At 39.0% G+C, this 21,876-nt stretch overlaps 1 protein-coding gene across 1 annotated transcript in view; it reads left to right on the forward strand.

The window, feature by feature from the left end:
- wtip (WT1 interacting protein) overlaps positions 1-10,566 on the forward strand; it is a 35,155-nt gene extending 24,589 nt beyond the window's left edge. Inside the window, exons 3-8 of the mRNA XM_084720938.1 lie at positions 1,458-1,525; positions 4,450-4,512; positions 5,584-5,714; positions 6,543-6,594; positions 7,749-7,817; positions 9,267-10,566. Coding sequence (XP_084577064.1) covers positions 1,458-1,525; positions 4,450-4,512; positions 5,584-5,714; positions 6,543-6,594; positions 7,749-7,817; positions 9,267-9,419 — 536 coding nt within the window. The 3' untranslated portion in view covers positions 9,420-10,566. The remainder of the gene's footprint in view (positions 1-1,457; positions 1,526-4,449; positions 4,513-5,583; positions 5,715-6,542; positions 6,595-7,748; positions 7,818-9,266) is intronic.
- Positions 10,567-21,876: the final 11,310 nt, after the last annotated feature.

A 21,876-nucleotide genomic window follows, 5' to 3' on the forward strand; every position in this document is an offset into this window, starting at 1 on the left:
CTAGTGAAGTCTTTTGATAACGATGTGGAAGAATGAGTAAGGCCAATATTGGCAGCAATGATGAATGATGCAAATTCTCAATGGATCATCAAACTGATATATTTCAATATGCCAATTGATTAATCATTTTAGCACTGGTGTTCATGCGTGTGTCAACTTTAGGATCATCCTCCTTCCAGCCTGCTATTGTTGGTCTGCCTGTGAATGTTGCATAATAGCAGGGAAGAGCGAGGAGAGACTTTTGGGGGGAGGTTTGGAGAGCAGCCTGCTGTATTGATTGCGTATGGGTTGTGAATGGAATCCTATCGGGATCAGTGGTTGGAGTAATTACACGGAGGCACAGGCAGAATGTCGCCTGTGTTCGTCCAGCCATCTGCTCCACACTGACCTGCTGTTGTGGTTGTAAAGTAGAGAGATTAGAGGCAGACACTGTGATGTGTTTTGACGTAAAGTTTCGGAAGTTAATAGAAATTGTGTCAAAATGTTATTCTGTGTTCTGTGTCTGATATAACCTGTTCACTGTTTGTTTTTGACAAGTGAATCAAGGACAGAAAACTGCATCGAGAATTAAGAGTCACATTCATGCAAGTAGCCAGTTATTATGGATCCCAGTGCTTTTTTTTTTTGGCATAACCTGCCTCTAATTACACTGATTCTGATTTCTACCTTAGCCTAACCCACTCTCACTCTTAATGCCCAAACCTAACCAGCACATGGGAGAAGTTAGCCTTCAGATTTCTGGCAGATATTTTGCAATTTTAAACCAAGCCATGCTTTTTTTCCCAAAACTTAACCAAGAGGGCTTTCTGGCATAAAGCCTTGAGGGCTAACTTCTCCCAACATCACGTAACCAACCTAAGCATTGAAGTCAAGTGAATAAGAGTCAGAGAAGTCAGATCTTGCCAAGAAAAGTATTGGGATCCATGATAACATTTCTGTTAGCATACTCATTAGCTTAACCCACATTTACAGGTCAGAGTTCACTTATACTGAATACAGTGTGAAAAGTTGTGTGCATTTATTGAATACACTGCAACATTTCCTAATTTTTTAAACATCTGTATGATCAGGCTTTTCGCAATGTCATGCAGTGATTTTTTGGACAGTAAGGCCTCGTCTCACATTCAACCTTCTATCTCAAAGGTGTTAGATGGAGTTAAACTCTGAGCAGACCAGTGAAGTCTTTCTATACTGAGCTGAGAAAATCTTTTCTTTTAGGGCCTGGCTTTGTACATTGTGGCATCCCAAACTGTCAAAGTTTGAAGTAGACTACATTGTCTAATGTATTACTGCATGCAGGAATTAACAAGCTAAGCCCAAACTATGAGACACAGCCCCAAACCAAAAGTAGATAAAACGGGTGTCCACATACTTTTGTCCATTTAATGTATCTGCAGCAGCTCGATGGCTAAACTCTGCTCGAATATGTAGATTTAATTTGTCTTCTTTCTTTTCAGGGCGGAGGCTGCGAGGGAAAGCATTCTACAACGTCAACGGGAAGGTCTACTGTGAGGAGGACTTCCTGGTGAGTCACCTGTGTGATTACTGATGATTATTGATTTTGCTCTGTGATGAGCAGATCCGCTGGTATCATTGCCTCATAATGGGGTGGAGCACGGAACAAGGGATTAGGATCTACATACTGCAAACCTCCAGAGGAAACAGACATGGCGGCTACAATTAGGAGTTTAGCACCACCCCTCCAATTCACACTAATTTCCCCCAAATTTCCCCAAGGATCTCAATTACCCCCCGAGCTGCTCGCCAGCACTTACAATTAAGAGTGGAACGAGGACAGCTGTAGCTCTCAGGCTCCTGGTCCATCTGCTTCAGGTTACAGGGCAGACACGAGCCCTGCACTCATGATGCCTTCATGTTCTCCTGGAAATATTGGAATGATATGCAAGTAAATGCATGAAATAGAAGTTCTGTCGTTAGGGGTCCATTTCATATTAAAATAATAAATGATGATGTAGTGAAGTGGTGTGGAATCATGGGAGTTGTTGTCTTCACTGTTAAACAACCATCGTAACTGCTGAAAATCTGTCAGGCACAAATCATGTTCATGGACGAGATAATGTTAAAGTTTTATTCAAGTTACATTTAGTCTTGTTTGCTATTTTTCTTCCTCACTCTCTGACATGTGACGTATCACGTGTTTTCCTGGAAGTTATAACAACTAGCAGCTAGTAAGAAACGTTTCATCGCATTGAATAAATTATGGATTTTTCTGTGTTTGGACAGTGTTAGACACGTGGTGGATAATATAAGTCCACAACTCAACAAATATATAACATGCCTAGTGTTTTAGATATTCTAATGCAGAAAGGTTACACATTATAGCTTTATTATACATTAGAAATGCAACAATTTATCAATTATTTGTCAACTATTAAATTAATCACCAACTATATTGATAATTGACTAATCATCTTGAATCTTTTTTTTAAGAAAAAACTTGATTGATTTTAGCTTCCAACATGTGAATATTTCCTATTTTTTAGTCCTCTATGACATTAAATTATTAAATTATTAAATTAAATTAAAGTATGTATGGGTTGTGGATGTCACCTTGGGCTGTCAACATTTTTTGACATTTTATGGACCAAACAACTAACTGATTAATCAAGAAAAGGATCGCTGGATTAATCCATAATGAAAGTATTATTTGCAGCCCTACAAACTCAACAAGATGACAGTATGACATTTCTGATCATTGTACAGTATGTAATGCTGTTTTAAGGAGCATTTAAATAAAAGGTAACATGCACATGTCCAAACATGGCAGAAGACACTTACAAAAGATTCCTCTAACATAAATGTTGAAAACAACGTTGTTGTCCAAAGAGTCTTGCAACATTTGGTCTCATCTGCTGTCAATACTTCCCGTTTATCGGCAGCTTCCCGTTAAAGTTGAACCTGTTGATCTGTTAGGAAATATTACAGTTCCTGTTTTGCATTTCACAATCACCGCCTCTCAGTGATGAGCTGATGCTGGAGGTCAGATGACAGGATGAGACTAATCTTCTTCCGCTGCACTGATAATGCTAAGACTCTACTAGTCCGGCTCGTCACTCCGGGGGTGTCTCGGGGGGTGGCAGATGGTAGATCTGGAGTGGAGATGTCAGAGCAGGGCGCAGCCTGCCCATCACCACCTCCCACCTCCACCTGGTAACCATGTCTCCTCTAACAGCCTCCCCCCACCCACCACCCACCCCGGTGTCATCAGGTCACGACCCTGAGGGGGCTGTGAGCTGCAGATGGTCACCTTCATTATCTGCCTGTACTCAGGCTTTAAGAGAAAGGAGTTATCAGTGTGATGCAGGGTGTTTTGTTTCCTGTAACACTTAAGAGGCACCTCACACCCAATTTGTCCAGTAGAGGTGCTCACTGGACAACAAATGCATGGCAAGTCCCAAATGTGCATAATTTATTTGCGTGAATATGTTGGATCTAAAGCTGCAACAGTTAATTCATCAAATGATTAGTTGTCAGCTAATAAATTAATGGCCAACTATTTTGATGACTTATTTATCAATTTGAGTAATTTTTAGTTACAATTCTCTGATTCCAACTTCTTAAATGTGAATATTTTCTGGTGTCTTTAGTCCTCAGTGACAGTTAACTGAAAATGTTTGGCTTCTAGACAAAAAAAGATATTTGAAGACATCACAATGGACTTTGGGATACACTGATCAACATTTTTCATTTTATAGACTAAACAGCTAATCAATTTAATTGATAAAATAATTGACAGATTACACGTGACACATCGACAGTGATAATAATCATTAATTTGCAGCCCCAAACAGCACTCTACAGCTCTTCAGCACTCTTCTTCACAAAAATAAAGATTAGAAAATGCATTAGGTTTGGTGCAACAGGTCACTGCTGCCTGATAAACATGTCAGCTGAGAGACAAAGGACTCAAGAAACACTTGTCCTGTTAATTTAAGGAGCGCAGCAGCACCCCCTATAGATCATGACATGGACTGAAATGAGTTCAAGCATCAGGTGTGAATCGGTACGTTTGACTGACTGCACAGCCAGCACAAAATGCTGATGGTTAGTGTTGACACGATCGTAGAATTAACGTTGATACAGTACCTTGAAAAATATCAATATGTGATACAATTTACAGCACCACAGGAAAATTTTATACATTGAGTGCATAAAGTGTTTGATTTTTATTAAAGAATAAATATAATAAGGCTATAATATGATGAGAAACCTAACCCCTTAGAAACAAGATAATTTTTTTTTGTTTTATATTGGTATATTGTGGTTAGAGAGAACAGAGCAAAAGCCTGTCTGGTACTGATGTATTGATACAGCAACACATTAATATTGAAAGCATTTCAAATATTTCGAATCAATATGTACTGATATATCAATATTTTTGACAAAACAACTGAGGATAATAAATCCTGTGTCTTGTCTTACCCACAGTACTCTGGTTTCCAGCAGACAGCTGAGAAGTGTTTCGTGTGTGGTCACCTCATCATGGAGATGGTAAGAGCTTAATCAGACAGATAGAATAAAGCAAAGGGTGAACACGTGTAATATTTAAAATTTCCCCATCCTCCTGAGGCACTGCTGTTGCTGTGTTTATGACAAGTAAAACAAAGTATGATATTGCAGTATCCAGTGTCAGTGCAGTATACACATATTGCTTCACCTTAGATGGCAGCTGTTTGTATGTTACTCCATGAACTCAGTCGCCTCACCCACAAGTTGTGTTGTCATGATATCTTGGAATTTCAAAATTATAATTTCTTTACTTACTAAATTCTGATTTCTAATTTCAATTGCCAGTCACAGCACAGGAGGGGTTTATAACAGCCAATCACAACACAGGGTGATTTTACTACCACCAATCACAGGACAGGTAGTTTTTGCAACAGCCAGTCACAGCCCAGTGGAGTTTTACAGCAGCCAGTTACAGTGCAGGAGATTTTTACAACAGCCAGTCATGACACAGGGGAGTTTATGCCAGCCAATCCCAACGCAGGAGAGTTCTACTACAACCAATCACAACACAGTGGACTTTGACAACAGCCAATCACAGCACAGTGTTTTTTTTCAAAAGCCAATCACAACACAGGGGAGTTTTACAACAGCCAATCATAACTATTGTTGTCACAATACTGCAATTTCTCATTTTGATACCTCGATACCTTGTAAAACAATGATACCATTTTTGATACCACCAGGAAAAACTTGACACGAACATTGTGGGCATAAAACTTTATATTTTTATTTAAAGCTAGATATATGGAGGCTATAACATGACAAATGGATTTGGCAAATGAGAGGAGTGATGAGAAGAAGACAGGCGGGGCTATGTGGGCACTGCAGTGGTGTGTGTCAGCTTGCTGTCGAAGAGAACAGAGAGCGAGAAAGTGCACCTGGTGGTATTGATACAGCAAAAAAAAAAAAACAGTGTTGAAAACATTTAAAATATTCAGTATTGATATTTATCCATAGATTAATATTTTGACAGCACTACTCCGAAGTCTTACTGTTAGCTTGTGTGTTTCTCCTGTGTCTGTGTGTGTTTCTTCTGTGTGTGTGGGTGTCCAGATCCTCCAGGCGCTAGGCAAGTCGTACCATCCTGGCTGTTTCCGCTGCGTGGTGTGTAAAGAGGGTCTAGATGGAGTGCCTTTCACCGTGGACGTTGAGAACAACATCTACTGTGTTAAAGACTACCACACGTAAGGAGAACATCTTCCCGCTCTGCACAGGGATCAGATGCGATTACTACGTAACAGAATGTGGTCCAACAAGCTGTTCAGTATGTAAAGGATTATTTGCCACATGGAAATAGCACAGTTTGTCACAAAAATATGGTGCTTACTACTGCTGCATGAACTTGCTGGTGCTATTCAGTGCTGCAGCAATGAGTCCTAAAACAGAAATGAGTGAGCATATCAGCACTTTGGGTTCCCTCATCTTGAAGTCATAGGGGGTTTTGGTTAGATGTCTGAAATAATGTCTGTGGTTAACACAAGCTGAAAAGATTTTGATGTTTTCTTTTACAACATAGAATGTAAAGTCAGCACCCCAGCTGGGAAGTATGAAGCCTTTATGTTTCTTAAAGAAGGGAATTGCTGACAAGTGGCTAAATGAGGCTACAGTTTTCAGGGACATTAAACATCATTATTGCAGCGCTCCATTTCTTTGAGCGTCATGTTATATTGTTATCGACAATAACTGTGATATTAAGAAAAATGAAATATTGATATAATGTCAGTAATACACATGTGATAATATTGCGTGAATAATTCAGCACCTCTTAAACGGACTATGTTTTTGTTTGTTTTTTTCAAATTTTCTAATATTGTTATCGTGAAATCTTTTAGCTACAATAATCTTGTGGTGAAAATCTAATCTCATGACAGCCCTATCCTGGCTCAGTGTTGTCCTGGTCTTTATTTGGAAAAATGGGTATGAAGTGAGGAAAAATAAGTGATGATGATTTACACTACAAAGAGATGTTGAAATTGTCCAGTCCGTAATGTTTGGTGTCTGTTTCATGACAGGGTATTTGCTCCCAAGTGTGCCTCCTGCAACCAGCCCATCCTACCAGCCCAGGTAAGGAGCATATCTAAATGTAAATTGTTCTAATTGTATTGATCTGACCAACTAAACAATCGGCACTGCCAGCTATAAAAAACACATGCTGGTGCTGGTTAATATGGCTTAAAACTCACAGAAGTGGCAGATTCAGTGAAGAGAAGATTTTAGTTATCAAAATTAGGATACTTTGGCCTGATTCAGAGATAAACATCAGATGAGTCTTTTCTTCTAAATGAATATAAAGCACTTAAAATTCAGCCTTGATGAAATGTGTTAAATGACCCTCAGGACTATGATTATATTGGTTTCTATTGATATTCAACTAATATTTTGTATTAATGACATTGCATCAAGCTAAACACAACAGCAGTGAGGTTATCAAACTTAAAAAAGACAGAATAAAGAATAAAATAAAGAAAGAACTTCATGAGCTAAATTTACCTTGCCTACTTGCAACCTTTTTCTAAAATCCTATCTTTATTACTTATCTAAAATACTGCGAGACGTCTAAACCTAATGGGGTGGTTTGGATTCTTACAAGTGGGGTTGGATGAGGTACTTATTGATGGGATTATCAGCACAGAAGCTAAGCATTGAACTGCTGTGGACAGGGACTGCAGTGAAATGTATTTTGGTCACTTAAAAAAAAGGTGCACACAAAAAAAATCTATATCAGTTTAGGTGTACACTATATATAAAATATTTTCACTGCTTTACTTTGCCATCAGAGACTCTTTTCTGATGAGAAACTACCGTTATATAAGCCAAATATCACACTCTCCAAAACAACCAGACTCCATGGGGAAAATCAGCAATTGTACCTTACAGAATGCAAGACTTGCTGGACTATTGTTGCCATAATTGGTTAGTTTGTGTTCTTGTGTGATTTTAGTGTTTTAAAAAGGTAGTTCAGATTCACCAAAATCACACAGTAATTCTTTAATTAAAAACAAAACAAAAAAAAGTAAAACAATATAAGAAAATCTGAAACATTCTGATTCTGTTTGCCATAAAAGCATATCTGGTTCTGTACAGAGAGAATGGAGCAGGTTTTGTGTGTTGCAGCTGCAGGGATCAAACCTGAGACCCGCTGTTTATCGGACCATCACGTTACTGAGATGCTACACTGATGTCACAGGAAGGTCGTAACTGTGTGTTTGTCCCACCAGGGCTCAGAGGAAACCATCCGGGTAGTTTCTATGGACAAGGACTACCATGTGGAGTGTTACCACTGTGAGGTGAGGCCTGCACTCTGTTCTGTCTCACACAAACACACACACACACAGTCATACACACGGGGTATGAGTGAGTAAGAGCAGTCTACCATGCATGTGATACGACTCGAGTTAATTCTGCATCGCTGGGTATGATTCAACTTTTCCGACTGCTGTGAAACAAACACACTCAGCTCACACTTTAGAGCCACACACACTCGATCGTGCACACACACATTCACGTGCACATCCACTCACTCAGGCCCACAGACACAATGAACCTGGGTAAGAGCTGCAAAATCGTGGGACGAGACTACACTCTGTTTTTAGTGGTGAGTGTGAATCACCGCTGCAGTCTGTTGTGGAATGAATGAGAGACACACACACACACACACACACACACACACACAGAAAAAACACCGACAGATACCAACCCAAGGTTACAGCTCAACATTGTGACTCATTGACGAAGCACATTCCAGTGCTGAGCTCTGAACTCAGCTGGGGACGTGTTGCCTAAACCAGGCTTGTGAAATCGCAGTCGTCCTGCCACGCAGCTCCGTCAGATGGTTTCCAGTTCAAGTTTTAACATGAACAGTTCGTGCCACCCTGCAGTGATTTTGCAGTTATTTTCTGTTTTGTGAGTACTTTATTTAAAGACAGATGGGCAGGATAGGACAGACAGATTTCTCTGAATGACTGACATTCTACTTCACAGAAATGGACCAGATCATTATGTAAGCAATGGGTAATCATTCAGCTGAGTTGTGGTGGGTGAGTGGGGGGGGGGGGGGCTTGTGGACAGAAGAAAGGTAAAGTCCACAGCTGAATCATCCTGGAGATGGTAAATTCATTACATATTGGAAAAAAACCACATTATTCTCAGGATGACCCCATGCAGCGATGTGAAGGGAACAGGGTAAAACATCTGCATGACTAAGGTCATCATGTTAATGCCTCACTTTTCAGATGTGGAAGCTCTGTCCACTGTTCAGTTTACAGTCTGTGAATATAAAAGTGAATTATAAAGGTAACAAAATCAGCGTACAAGATCCTAATCAAGACATTCTATCTATTTTTTAATAAGTGTAAAAACAGTGATTTACTTTTATACATGGGGTTATGTTATGTGCTGTTTTCACACTTTGTTTTTTTCTGCAGTTTATAAGATATTGCATGTTAATTTATTCGTTTCAGAGTTGCTGGAGAGAGCCACATCAGCTGGTTCCCCCTTTTTCCCATCTTTTTGCTAAGCTAAGCTAACCTGCTGCTGGCTGGAGCTTCATATTTAAGAGATATAAAAATGTTTTCAGTCTTTTCATATAACTCTCCGCAAATGAGAATATATTCCTTATAATGTCAGACTACACCTTTAAATAAATTTCGTATGAACAAAACACACACAAATATGGGTTTAGTTATTGATCGTCTTCATGGTGTGTTCATGCTTCTGTCTTCATGACACTCTTTCAGGACTGTGGTCTCCAGCTAAATGACGAGGAGGGCCACCGCTGTTACCCACTGGAAGGCCACCTGCTCTGCCATGGCTGCCACATCCACCGGCTCCAGTCGCAGGTCCCTGCCCACCTGCCCCCCAGCTACCCCCTCCATGTCACTGAGCTGTGAGGGGGAAGAGGGCGGGCAGCAACTGAGCCCTGCCTCCCAGGTGATCCGAGACACCAGCAGCAGGAAAAAAAAAAAGAAGGCCTGCGCCCCCTCCAGCAGTTCCAGGGAAGCCTCCAAGCTACCGCCCCTGTCCTCAACTGGACGGCGGGGCCGTGGACTAACACACACTGTGCAGCTCCCACCACAAGCCCTGCCATCACATGACAGGGCTGGGAAAAAAGGGTCCCCCTTCTCCTCCATCTGTGGTTCCCCCACCCCCTTCCCCTGGGGTGCCTAAACCCTGAAAACCAACATGCCGGCCCACCCAGAGGCCCCCTGTGACGTCACACCTCCTGACCCCTGCACATTCATCAAAGAGAGCGTTTTTTTGGATTGGAGGAAGAGAAACTCGTCTCTTTCCTCGCTTTCCTCTCTATGTTTTTCATTCCTGCGCTCTGACTGAAGCGGTTAGCCGCAGTGGATTCACTGGTGCTGTCATGTCTAGAGAGCACTGCTGATGGCGGCGTCAGGACGGCCAGGGAACAAGCCGCTACATTCTAGTGCTGGCTGGACCGGACAGACCCCAGGGTAGGCGTGCTGTGCCTTCAGAGCAGGCGCTCTCCGTGCAGCTTCTAACACTGAAATGGAGTCCTGCTAAAGGCTATGCAAAGGACACCCAGCAACACGACTGCAGGGCAGCGAGAAAAACTCTTAACTCATCGCTCCTCACCCCGCTCCGCCCCGAAATAACAGAAGCACCGTAGCACCACGAGCCCAGAGGACCGACTGACATTCCACTTAGAAGTCTTAGACGAGACCTCGAGAGATTCACAAGCAGTGTCTTAATTAATGATTATATTATGACAGAAAAAGAAAATTTTAGATGCACATAGATTGTCTTTTATATATGAATATATATTTTGCAGATGTTTTCCACATAAGATCATAGATGTAGATTCTCGTTTTTTTTGTTTTGTTGCCGTGCTCGCAATAGATTCAGAAGTGAAATTTGCTGTTTGTCACGCAGTCTGAAGCTTCTGAAGATTTTGGGTCTGTTGTATCATTTCTTCTCCAGGACACAGAGCCTCTTCATGTCTGTCAGTGGGTCACAGATCCACAGACCTTGAGGAGCAGACCTGGCTCAAACAGCATCTGTCTGTAATTGTTTCATTCCACTTTGAGTGCCGAATATTTTCATGCCTAAAAAAAATTTTTTTGGCAACAGACTTGTTCATTTTAGACAGTGTATGGACTCTAGACAGCTGTAACTCACACTGCAGGCAGACATTTCTACATTCCTTAAACTTCACTGTCTCTGGTTAGACCTCAAGCAATGTATTCATTGAAGAGCTGCAACAGTTAGTCAATTAACAGATTAGTTATCAACTATTAAATCAATTGCCAACTATTTTGATAATCAATTAATAGATTTGAGTCATTTGTTAAGGAAAATGACCAAATTCTGATGTCCAAATTCTCTGATTTTAGCATCTCAAATGTGAATATTTTCTGATTTCCTTAGTCCTCTGTGACAGAAAAGTGTTATCTTTGGGTTTGGGGCAAAACAAGACATTTTAGGATCCTGGGATTTGGAAAACAGTAACCAACATTTTTCACTGTTGGCTGGTAATGAGAATAATCATTAGTTCTCATTACTAAAAAATCAAAATGATTTGAAATACTATTTTGACTGTTTAACTGAACTGGTTTACCTCTCCAGCTCCTGGCCTTTTTATTTGGAACCAAATGTAACAATGAATTTACTAACTTCACACTTTCCTGACCTTCTGGCCAGGGTGCCACTATTTTGCCAAGTTATCACACAGAGCTCTAAGATTAAGATTTAAGTTTAAATCTTCAAATCTGAGAGCTTAGCTAGAGATTGGTCTTTAAATACTAAGATTTAGGCGTCTTTGGTGGAACACTAAAAGACCCTCACAGGTCATCATAGAACTCAAATCTCAGCTCATAACAGAGGAAAAAAAAACAATTGTTGTATTGATTGTCTTCCAGAGATATCAGCAAAAATAAAGTTTTAAATCATGTTTCCACCCAAAATATCCAGGACTTTTAATCCCTGGAGCCACTTTTCAAAGAACTAAAATGTCTCGTCAGCCTGTTGTTGTCTGCCTTTCCACCACTTAAAACCTGCAAAGATTAGCCAAATTATACTGCTGAGGTATGAAAAAGCAACAGCTTCATTTTTGCACCCGATAAATGTTCAACAAGTCCTGGACTTTGTTGTCAATCCATTGCCCTGTGGATTTTCTGTAACTCCATGTTGTTATGTAAAAGCACAGGGAACAAAAAAAAAAAAAGATTCTGTGGCTACAGATTTTTAAAAATGGTGGCTGAAAAAAAAAGCTGGAAGTACTGGACCAGTCAGAAATATTCAGTACTGGAAGCCCCACACCCCAAAGTTCCTGTAGTTTTGAAAAGTACAACCCCTCAAGAAGGGAGATTTTTTTGTGGTAAAATAATGTCCATGGAATTTAATTCAGACCCTGGTCCCTCTGGTGGAAATGACTTCCTCAAAGGGTCGTAGTCCTGAGAACAGTTCCTGTGATGGAAACATGGCTTTAAAATATAAAAATCCATTACAAAATTAACAAAATTACAAAACAGGAGAAGTCTGGAAAAGATTTGGCTAAACATCTGTATGTTAAAAATGCTTGAAAGTTGTGTGCCTCAGGCGCCTCAACAGAGGGATTAAAATCATTAATGAATTTATACCTTTTCCTTATTTATACTTATGTAGTACATATAATTTTCCATGCTAAAACAGTGCTCACAAACATTTGTTGATGAAACATGTTTCATCTGTAATTTTCTGTCCCTTTCACTGTCTGAATGTGACATCTGACCTGTCTGGTACTTAAAGAGGAATCAAACAATTGCAAATTCCTGTTTGCTCCAGGTCCGCTCAGGACGCTGTTTCCTTGTGTGTTTTCCAGACACTGGTTTTTGTCATACGAGCACTGAGAGCGCAGTGCGTTAATACGAGGAACCTCCACTTGTCCGCATGCCTTAAGACAGAAGCAGGTATGTTTGTGTGTCTCGCAGTCTGCTGTTGTGTTTTGGGAGGACGTCCCTAAGAAAAAAAAAACAAAAACAAACAAACAAAAAAAGAACCCGGAGCTGCTGGTCCCACCCGCGTTTTTAGGGGGAGTCACCCCACGTTTCCCTTGCTGGTTGTGTGTGCATCTGTGGGCAGGCTCTTTTATGTGTGTCCTGTGTGTATGAGTGTGTTTATGCAAAAACAAGAACTACATGAAGCTCTGAGCAACGGTGGTGCTGGAAAAATAGTCTCACCCATCCCCACTTGGTTACTGTCATTAATGATTTTTTTTTTTTGTAGATTGGCATTCAATAGATTCTCCCTGTAAAATATTTTAGGGAACTTGAGGAAAACTCTGCTCACTCTTGCACCAAACAAAAATCTGAGCTGCTGCACATTCATGCAGATAAACCCCAACTAAGCGTGCTTATTTCAAATATGAGCAAATTGTGTAAATGTGAGACTGTGAGTGTGTGTGTGTGTGTGTGTGTGTGTGTGTGTGTGTGTGTGTGTGTGTGTGTGTACTAGTGGCAGGGCCATGGCACACACACCTCACTGTGTTTGCAGGGCAGCGCAGCACAATGACCTCTGATCTCTCTGTCATAACCCAGCGATGATTTTAATGACTGCGTTTGTTCATTACAAACCTTCTTCCAGATGTTTGTGTCTAATTCCTGGTGTTTGTTTGGACTCCTGTCTTGTACCATATTGGTGGAACTCACACATGTTCCAGTAGCCGATGCATCATCCTCTGACTGTAGCAAACTCCACCCATCTGGTATTCAAACAAGAATAAAACAATCACCAGTTATTAAATGCACACACTGGCCCAGCTCTTACTCATACTGTATTACTGTACACGCAGGTCTGAATAAATACTACTGAATGTGTCAAAAAAACAGAGACTGACGCAGAGACTGAAGGCAGGGGTCACCACAGGCAGAAAAGTGCTTTCTGATGTAACCTGATGTGATGAGATTCATTCGAATGTAATAATGATTAGCGTTTGTTCATACTCCCTGTTGTATATTTGTAAAAGCAGAAAAGAAAAGGACTGCATATGTGAGACATTCCCCTTAACCTCAGTTTTGTACAGGGGTTCTGGTCAAGTAGTGTGTGCCATACTTGAAGAATGAGGCATTTTTTTGTATGCACAATATCAACCCCCCCAAGAAAAATTTAACAAGATCAGAGTATGTACCCACTTTAAAGATGTCTTAATTCACCTGTTTTAAAAAATACTACTTCAGTTTCTTTTGCATAGCACACAGCTAGTTACCCTGTACATAAAGAGGCTAGTTTTTTATTTTATTTTTCTGTCAAAAATCACTTGGAAAGAGAAGACTTCCTCTTCTCATACTGGTAGTTCCAACAAGCACATCTCGACACCTGTCACACATCTTTTGTATCGCTAAGTGTTTTGATTACCTAGATGGTTCATAAAAAAAAGGAAACTAGATCTATTTATCTAAACATGAAAAAAGTCTAAAGTTATTTAATGTATTAAAAATCGGGACGTATCATTTAACTGTAGATGACATAATCTGCTTTTTCAATAAAGTGGTTTTGTAGCTAACTGCAAAAATGTCTGTTTTCTCTCTTTTATTTTGCTCTTGGTCTTTTCTATTTTTTATACATGATGAAATCTGTTGCCACAAAATTACAGCCAGTTCAAAAATAATGTTGATATGAAACCAATTGATTCGTTGTAAAGAATTTGCTTCACATACATGTTTCATTTTGGAAGTCAACATTAAATGATATCAAATTTCAGAGGTATTCAGAAATGTAATGAGGGACTTTTTCAGATGATGCCGGTAACATGCTACTGATAATATAACCTATAATTTCACTTTTTTTTTTAACTCTGAAAAGAAGTTCATATAACAGCTCTGACCAAACCAAATCTAACTGAATTTATCAGCCACAATGTTTATTGTGCATTCCTAAATATAACTATACACAGAATAGCTATTGACTAAAATTGACTAAAATTAAAACGTTTGCAATCGGCCTTTTGCACAGCAGTCATGAATTAGTAGGGTCCACAGGTGTTACCAATGATAATAATTAAGGTCCTGTTCCATTTAGTGTAGCAGAGCCTTTCCAGTGAGCCAACATACACAACAATGCAGCAACCTGACTGTGTTTGACCTGAATGGAACCTTAATTAGTATCACACGTGTTTACTCTACTGATTAATGTCAAAGTGGCTGCTGTGAAAAATGTCTACTGACAAGCTGTAATTACAATCGTGTGTATCAGTGACAGATTGTAATACTGGATGAAAAATGTCCTATAATAAACATGGACATTTTTTGTTTAAATCATGTTTGCAGAATGCAGTAAAAATTACAGCTGTGTGGTTCATAAGAGCATAGACCTGCTATCTCAGCTTTATATGTGACAGCATCACAAACATGGACAGTCTTGCACTAAAAACACATTGGACGTGTTCCCGAAGGCTCTGTCACATATTTTCTTTGGCTCAATTTTCACAACTAGCAAAATGCTTATTCCACTGCCATGTCCACATGCTAAATATGAAGCTAAAGCCAGCAGCCCCTTAGCTTAGTTTAACCCACTTTAAAAGTGCAAATTGTTCTTGATTGTTCTTTGTTCTTCTACTACCAAAATTCTTTATTATTATTATTATTTTTCCGCCGTGTTTTTCAAAGTCCTGTAACTTCAGCATACTTCAACCGATTCAAACCATTCAAATTTCAATTTATTCAGATTTATTATGACACGATTGGAAACCTCTTCAATTTTCCGTAACTTTCATATTTTCTGAAATATTCCACGTTAAAATTCCCATCCCTATTAAATCCCATTCAAAAAAAGCTTTGTAACGCTTCTTCTTCTACAAATTTCAACCGATTCAAACCATTTCAAGTCACAACATTCATCTGAATTTTTTCCTTATTATTTTTCTAAGCCGTCACGTTCAATACTTTCCGAGATATTCCAGGTTTTTTCCGAACGGCGTTCCCATTGAAAATGAATTACGGAATCTTCAGAAATCTCAAAATTTCACCTTTTTTCAAACGTTGACTACCGACTCATACTTTGAGCTAGAAACTCCATTCAAACTGGAAAATATTCAACATTTCGCTGACTTTTTATATTTGTTTCAACTTCTTAATCCCATTCAAACTTTAAAAATTATTCACCGTTTTCTGAAATTTGGTTATAATGGAAGTCAATGAGAAAATCCTTCAAACTCGCTCGACTTCACCCTGTCGCCATGGATTCATACATTCACGTAGAAACTCCATTCCAACTCTCAAACGCTTACAATAACGTGGACTTTCGGTCACTAATTCTGATTTTCGATATCTCTTTTAGTTTTTCCACAGCAGCAGTTTAAAAAACATGAAATTTTCATCTCTTCTCAGACTTTATAATGGGTGTGTATTGCGTGCGGTCGTTAAAGCTAGAGTGGGTGATGTCATCGCTAGAGTGGAGAGGGGGTACAAAATCATCCAGAAATTTTCTCTTAAACTCGCCACTACGGCCACACCAGGATTTTGTAGGAAAAGCCGTGCCGGTCGCAGAGGTGTGACCGTCGAAGTCAACGGACAAACGGTTTGGGCTGAGCAGGGTCCGAAAGGGCGCCAAGTTGAACCGGCTGCCCCATTCGCTCCCATGTTAAGCGAGAGCAAACATTTCTGGAAGAAAGCAGACGATCCCTGTTTTTTCCATTGCCCTACCGGCCTCATTTTTCACACTACAGAAATAAAATTTGCACCATTGCGTTCGCCATCTCGTCCTCTCACTCACCGTATCCGTTTTTAGCTGTAGCAATTACGGTTGTTTGTTAAACGGCTGGAGTTTGAGTGGTACGTTTTCTCAATTTTTGCCTTTGTTTGGAGTATTTGAAATTGAATGTGCGGTTGCTTGCAGGCGATTGGCTGATTCAACCAACAGCAGTTAGGCTGAAATTGACCAATCGCCTGTGTGTTACAGAACATTCAAATTTGAATACTGAGAGGACCTGAGTTCTTAAAACCTCATGCAGAGACAATTACACCTGAAGCAGCTCAAGGTTTGAAATGACTAGCAGTTTAGAAAGACTGTTTATCTATCTCTGTCTGCCTCTCCATACCTGTCTGTCTCTCTGTCTCTCTAGAATTGAATGTGCTGTTGCTTGCAGGCGATTGGCTGATTCAACCAACAGCAGTTAGGCTGAAATTGACCAATCGCCTGTGTGTTACAGAACATTCAAATTTGAATACTTTGAGGACCTGAGTGAAAACCTCATGCAGAGACAATTGCACCTGAAGCAGTTCCAGGTTTGAAATGACTAACAGTTTAAAAAGACTGTTCGTCTATCTCTGTCTCTCTATCTCTGTCTGCCTAGAATTGAATGTGCTGTTGCTCACAGGCGATTGGCGGATTCAACCAACAGCAGTTAGGTCCTCTCAGTATTCAAATTTGAACGTTCTGTAACACACAGGCGATTGGTCAATTTCACCAGCCTGAGTTCTTAGCAGTTAAAACCTCATAGAGAGACAATTACACCTGAAGCAGGTCAAGGTGTTTGAAATGATCAGTTTAAAAAGTCTGTCTGTCTGTCTCTCTCTGTTGCTCTGCATGTCTGTCTTTGTCTCTCTGTCTGTCTGTGTCTTTCTGTGTCCACCTTGGACATTTTAGACTGCAGTCTTTTTTAACTGTCAATAAATTCAAAGTTTCAGTAGCTTCATGTAAAATTGTTACCTTTCTTTCTTCAGATTTAGTTTTTCAGCTTTCTAACATTCAAATTTTACACATAATTATAACATTATTGTATTTTCATATCAGCTATTCAGCGTGGCTTTGGCTTTTTAACTAATATTCAAATATTCTACATGATTCAAATATCGATTTATTGTCAGCGCAGCTATTCAGAGTGGTTTCAGTGTTTCAATAAAAATTCAAATATTATGCTAAATTCAAATATTAATTTATTTTCATGGCAGGTATTCAGTGTGGCGTGATCCTTTCTTCAAAAATTCAAACATTTCACATAATTCAAACCTTCTTATATCATTCAGGCAGCTATACGGTGTGGCGTCAGCCTTTGTACATACATTCAAACATTCAAATCGTTCAAACTTTATTGTATTCAAGGCAGCATTGCAGTTTGGCTTCAGCTTGAAGCATTCACACCCGCAATTTCTTCAGAAATTGCTTTTCTAGTTGTTTTTACATTTCTGTTTTTGTAGGGGAATGAACAAACAAGACACAATGTTAATTTAGTGAGTTAGTTACTGATTCTGTTTCGTCTGGGCAGAACCAGACCACCTGTCCCCCTTTGTGCTAAGCTAAGCTAACCAGCAGCTGTAGCTTCATATTTACTGTACAGAGATGTCTCATCATGTGACTGTCATCAAGAAAGTAAATATGTGTTTTTCCCAAAATGTCAGACTATTCTTTTAATCATCGTCACTGCAGCAAGATAATAATTATCAAATAAATAGACTAATTCTCATTAATACAGAGAGTCAGTACTGGCTATTTCCTCAAAATCATACGAACAGAAATGAAAAAAGATTTAGGATTTATGTTTAAGTTGGTACGAATAAAAATGACATTTGACAACTTTTGTCTTGTTTATTGTATATAATACTAACTACAGAGATTGAAGTCTAGAGTCTGGCTTTAAATTACACTAAATCATACAGTACAAGGCAAAATGATGATTATGATTCAACTAGTTTATCTTTTCTGTTCAGTCAAGGTTTTTATTCAAGACACCAAATCTGAGAAGTTTACAAGTAATCATACAGTTAGCTACAGATATACTGTAATGCTGGAAAACAGCAATTAATACCACAGTAATAACACTCAATACAATGCAACTTTTGTACAGTTATGGAAAGAAATAACTGAATTTATTTTTTTCTGTTTTCCCCTTTCACTACCAAGCTGACTCTATTATTAATATTATTAAAGTAAAGAAAATGTTTGTAGACACAATGTTGTATTGATTCAGTGATCTGTACACCGACTAATATGTACTGAAACTTTGCACATTTAGACTGAACCGAAGCAATTGTAAAATACAGGCAAAGTTTAGGGGTTTGAACAGGAACAACATGTGGAGATGAATTAAAAAGTGGTTTTGTCATGGCCAGCCTGTTTTTGTTTGTTTTTATATTTCATCTATGATTTTACGTTTAAGGTGAAAAAAATCAACTTCATTAAGTACGTGCATCCCGTTTCCTTTAGTCGCACCTTTATTTCTCTGTAGCTTTTAATGTCTTCTGCTGACTTGTCTCATTAATATGATCATCCAGGGGTCACTGGATTGTGGTTGGATCACTGCTTGCCTAATATTGATGTCTTACAAATTATAGTTTACTCCATTCAAGTCAAGTTTATTTATACAGCAGTTACTGACAGCCAAGTCTCAAAAGGCTTCATTACGCCCACATTATGAAACAATAAATAAACCTGTTAATTAAAAACTACAATTCTAACCTCAGACCCCCAATGGGACAACAAAAACTCCCACAAATCATCATTAGCAACATTAAATATGTGCTCTGGGTCAGTTTCATCTACAGTACAATACTGCTGCATAATTACATCCATGCACGCAAACCTCATGGATGGACTCTCCCTCCTGGGACGCAGCCCGGCTCTCTGATGGTCAGATACCCTGAAGACTGGAAAAGATGTGACCATCAGAGACCTGTCACCCAAAAAGTTTAAAAACCGAAAAGGAAACCAGACGAATCAACAAACACAAATTTAAACATGATAGTTTGAGAAGATACAGAGCAGTTAGAGGAAACACAGACAGTGACTCAGTTCCCTTGGTACTGACCCTTTTAGTAAACTGCTCCAACACATAAACACTCCTGTAAATATCACACAAGAATGATAAACTGATACTGTGGGGATGCCCATAGATGTAGTTCAGCTTTTTAGTTATAAAATCGAGTCAATTATGAAAGGTTTTCAGTTACTATACACAAATATCGTTACATAAACTAGAACAGTACACCACAGTAGAGTGGAGATCACTGCCAACAGTGTTGGGCAGTAATAAATTACTCAGGAATACACACAGTAATATTGTTTTTTCCAGTAACAAGTAGTGGATATTACATGTACTATTTCAAGTAACTCTGGGTTACTGGGTTACGTTTTGACCTAGGCAGGCTATCCAATGACATGTACGTGTGGCAGGTATGGACAGGTCATGCCAGCTGCCAAAAAGTTAAACAAAAGAAGGAGGATGGGGCAGAGAGGCGAACTTTCCACAGATGGAAGTATTGTTATTATTTTGAGTTTGTTTGGCTCCTTGAGAGAGAATATGTAGTGATGGAGTTCAACTTTGGGGCGCAACAGGGATGCCAACAAGGTACAAAAGTAATGTAGTAATAAAACGAGTAATGTAACAAATTACTTTTTATATAAAGTAATAAGTAAAGGAATATTATTATTTTTAAAGCCATGATAAGTAAAAAGCAAATTATTATACTTCCTGAGAAACTTGCCCAGCACTGTCCATCAGGCAACCAATGGTGAAGCACCTACTGCAATGCCACCACAACTGCCAGATGAAACCAGTGGAGATTTGCATAAAGTTTTTATACTGTAAGTTTTCTTATCGAGATGTGTGTGAAGTTTTTAATGAAGTATTTTTGTAGAATATAGTCTAATTTGTCTTTAAAATGCATAGACTATTGTAATGGTATTGTAACTGAGTGTACTGAGTTCACATAACTGTATAAACTTAATAAAACAATAAAACAATAAAAGTGACTAGTTTAAAACATTATTTATTTGGATTTGGATTGAATTATTCTTTAGTATTTATTTAGAACATTTTTTGGAGCAACTCAGAAAAACTTACCTTCTAAATCATTTACTCTTGTGGTGACACAAAAGGTTAAAGTTTTCATCGTTCACAGTAACTTAATTTATGTATTGTGTTCATTTTTTCCAGATTTATGAAGGACCAAATTTCATGACAACTGGTTCGAAGTTAAACAAGTTATATTTGCTTTTGTAGTGAAGTCTGCCTCAAACCAGGCAGACACATAGCAGAGATGGTGGCAAAGATAACAAAACAGGGATTTATTCTTCTTGTATGTGCAATCTTTTGTGGATCATAAAATAGTATAGAATTAATCTGCAGATGCTTCGGTTTAAGACGAGACCAAACTTTTCTATGGATCTCAGTTTTTGAGCTACAACAAAGGCCAAAATGAGGCCTGCAACAGACTAGTAGGTAAGCCTTGTTTTTAGCCTAGCGGTTGCTGATGACTTGCAGTACAAAAATGTGTTCTGTGAGGTCACAGTGACCATGACCTTTGGCTTTTATCCACCAAAAATACCTTGAGATATCATGTTCACAAGAAATGAGCCATAAAAAAATAATGACTCAGAGCTCCTTCAGCATGCAGTCATGAATGTGCAGTAAAAATATTAGGCTGATTGGTCCAGTAGTAAGAAAGATTAGCTGCAGACAGTAGCTCCAGCCCTGCTAGTCGGATATTTTGTCTATATTTTTGTGCAGAGGGAGGAGGTGGAGATGCAGTGTCAATCTTTATTTATATCACTGGTGAGAATGAGAATTATTTTGGCGACACCTTTGGATTTGCTAGACTGTAACTTAATTCACAGTAAGTTTTCTCCTGTTCCCATTTTAAATGGATGATGGGTTTTAAAGTGCTCATTAGGTTTTACACCTCGGGTAAAGCTGTTGGGCTGTTGAAATGAATGAGGAGACTGCACCCCTGTGGCGCTGTAATGTACAATATCAGGTCCAACTGGAGCATAAAGTAGGCTGATTAACAAATTCTTCTATTGTTGAATATTAAAGTATTAATCTTCTGCCAAACTCTTAAACTGAATAGATCACATCCCTATGAGATGTTGTCAGATAATGAAGGGTTCATAAAGAAGCTTAATCCATTTTTCTCAGATTCTTAAAAAGTGTTTTGCTTTATCAATTCAGCCCACAACAAATAATTGAGACCAATTATTTCGCATCCCCATTTGATACATTTGGCTGTTATGTAACCCAGTAAGTTCATTAAGATCACATTATTTTGTATCTTCACTGCAATGTTTAATTAAAGTGCGTCTTGGTTTCTGGACATGGTAATGAATTGCACATGGCTTCAAACTCAGGAAGGTTGTGCTCCTCTACAGCAGGTCACAAGTACACTGAGGAGCAGTGAACAAACACATTTATTCATTTTTCACCCCTGTCAACATTACCATGCTGGCGTTTAAGACAACAATGGGCTTGTCTTAAAAATTTTACAGCTGCCTTGCATGCCCAACATTTTATTAGTATAACCCATTGACAGCCACTAGATGCTGGTTCCAAATATCCTGGCTCAATGTCAACTCCTCTAGAAATACTGAGAAGAAAGCTACTGTTGGTAACTTCTATTAAAAAACAAAACAAAAACT

Source organism: Lutjanus erythropterus, chromosome 1, assembly GCF_056507025.1.
Source record: "Lutjanus erythropterus isolate fLutEry1 chromosome 1, fLutEry1.hap2, whole genome shotgun sequence".
In the NCBI taxonomy this organism is placed as follows: domain Eukaryota; kingdom Metazoa; phylum Chordata; class Actinopteri; order Lutjaniformes; family Lutjanidae; genus Lutjanus; species Lutjanus erythropterus.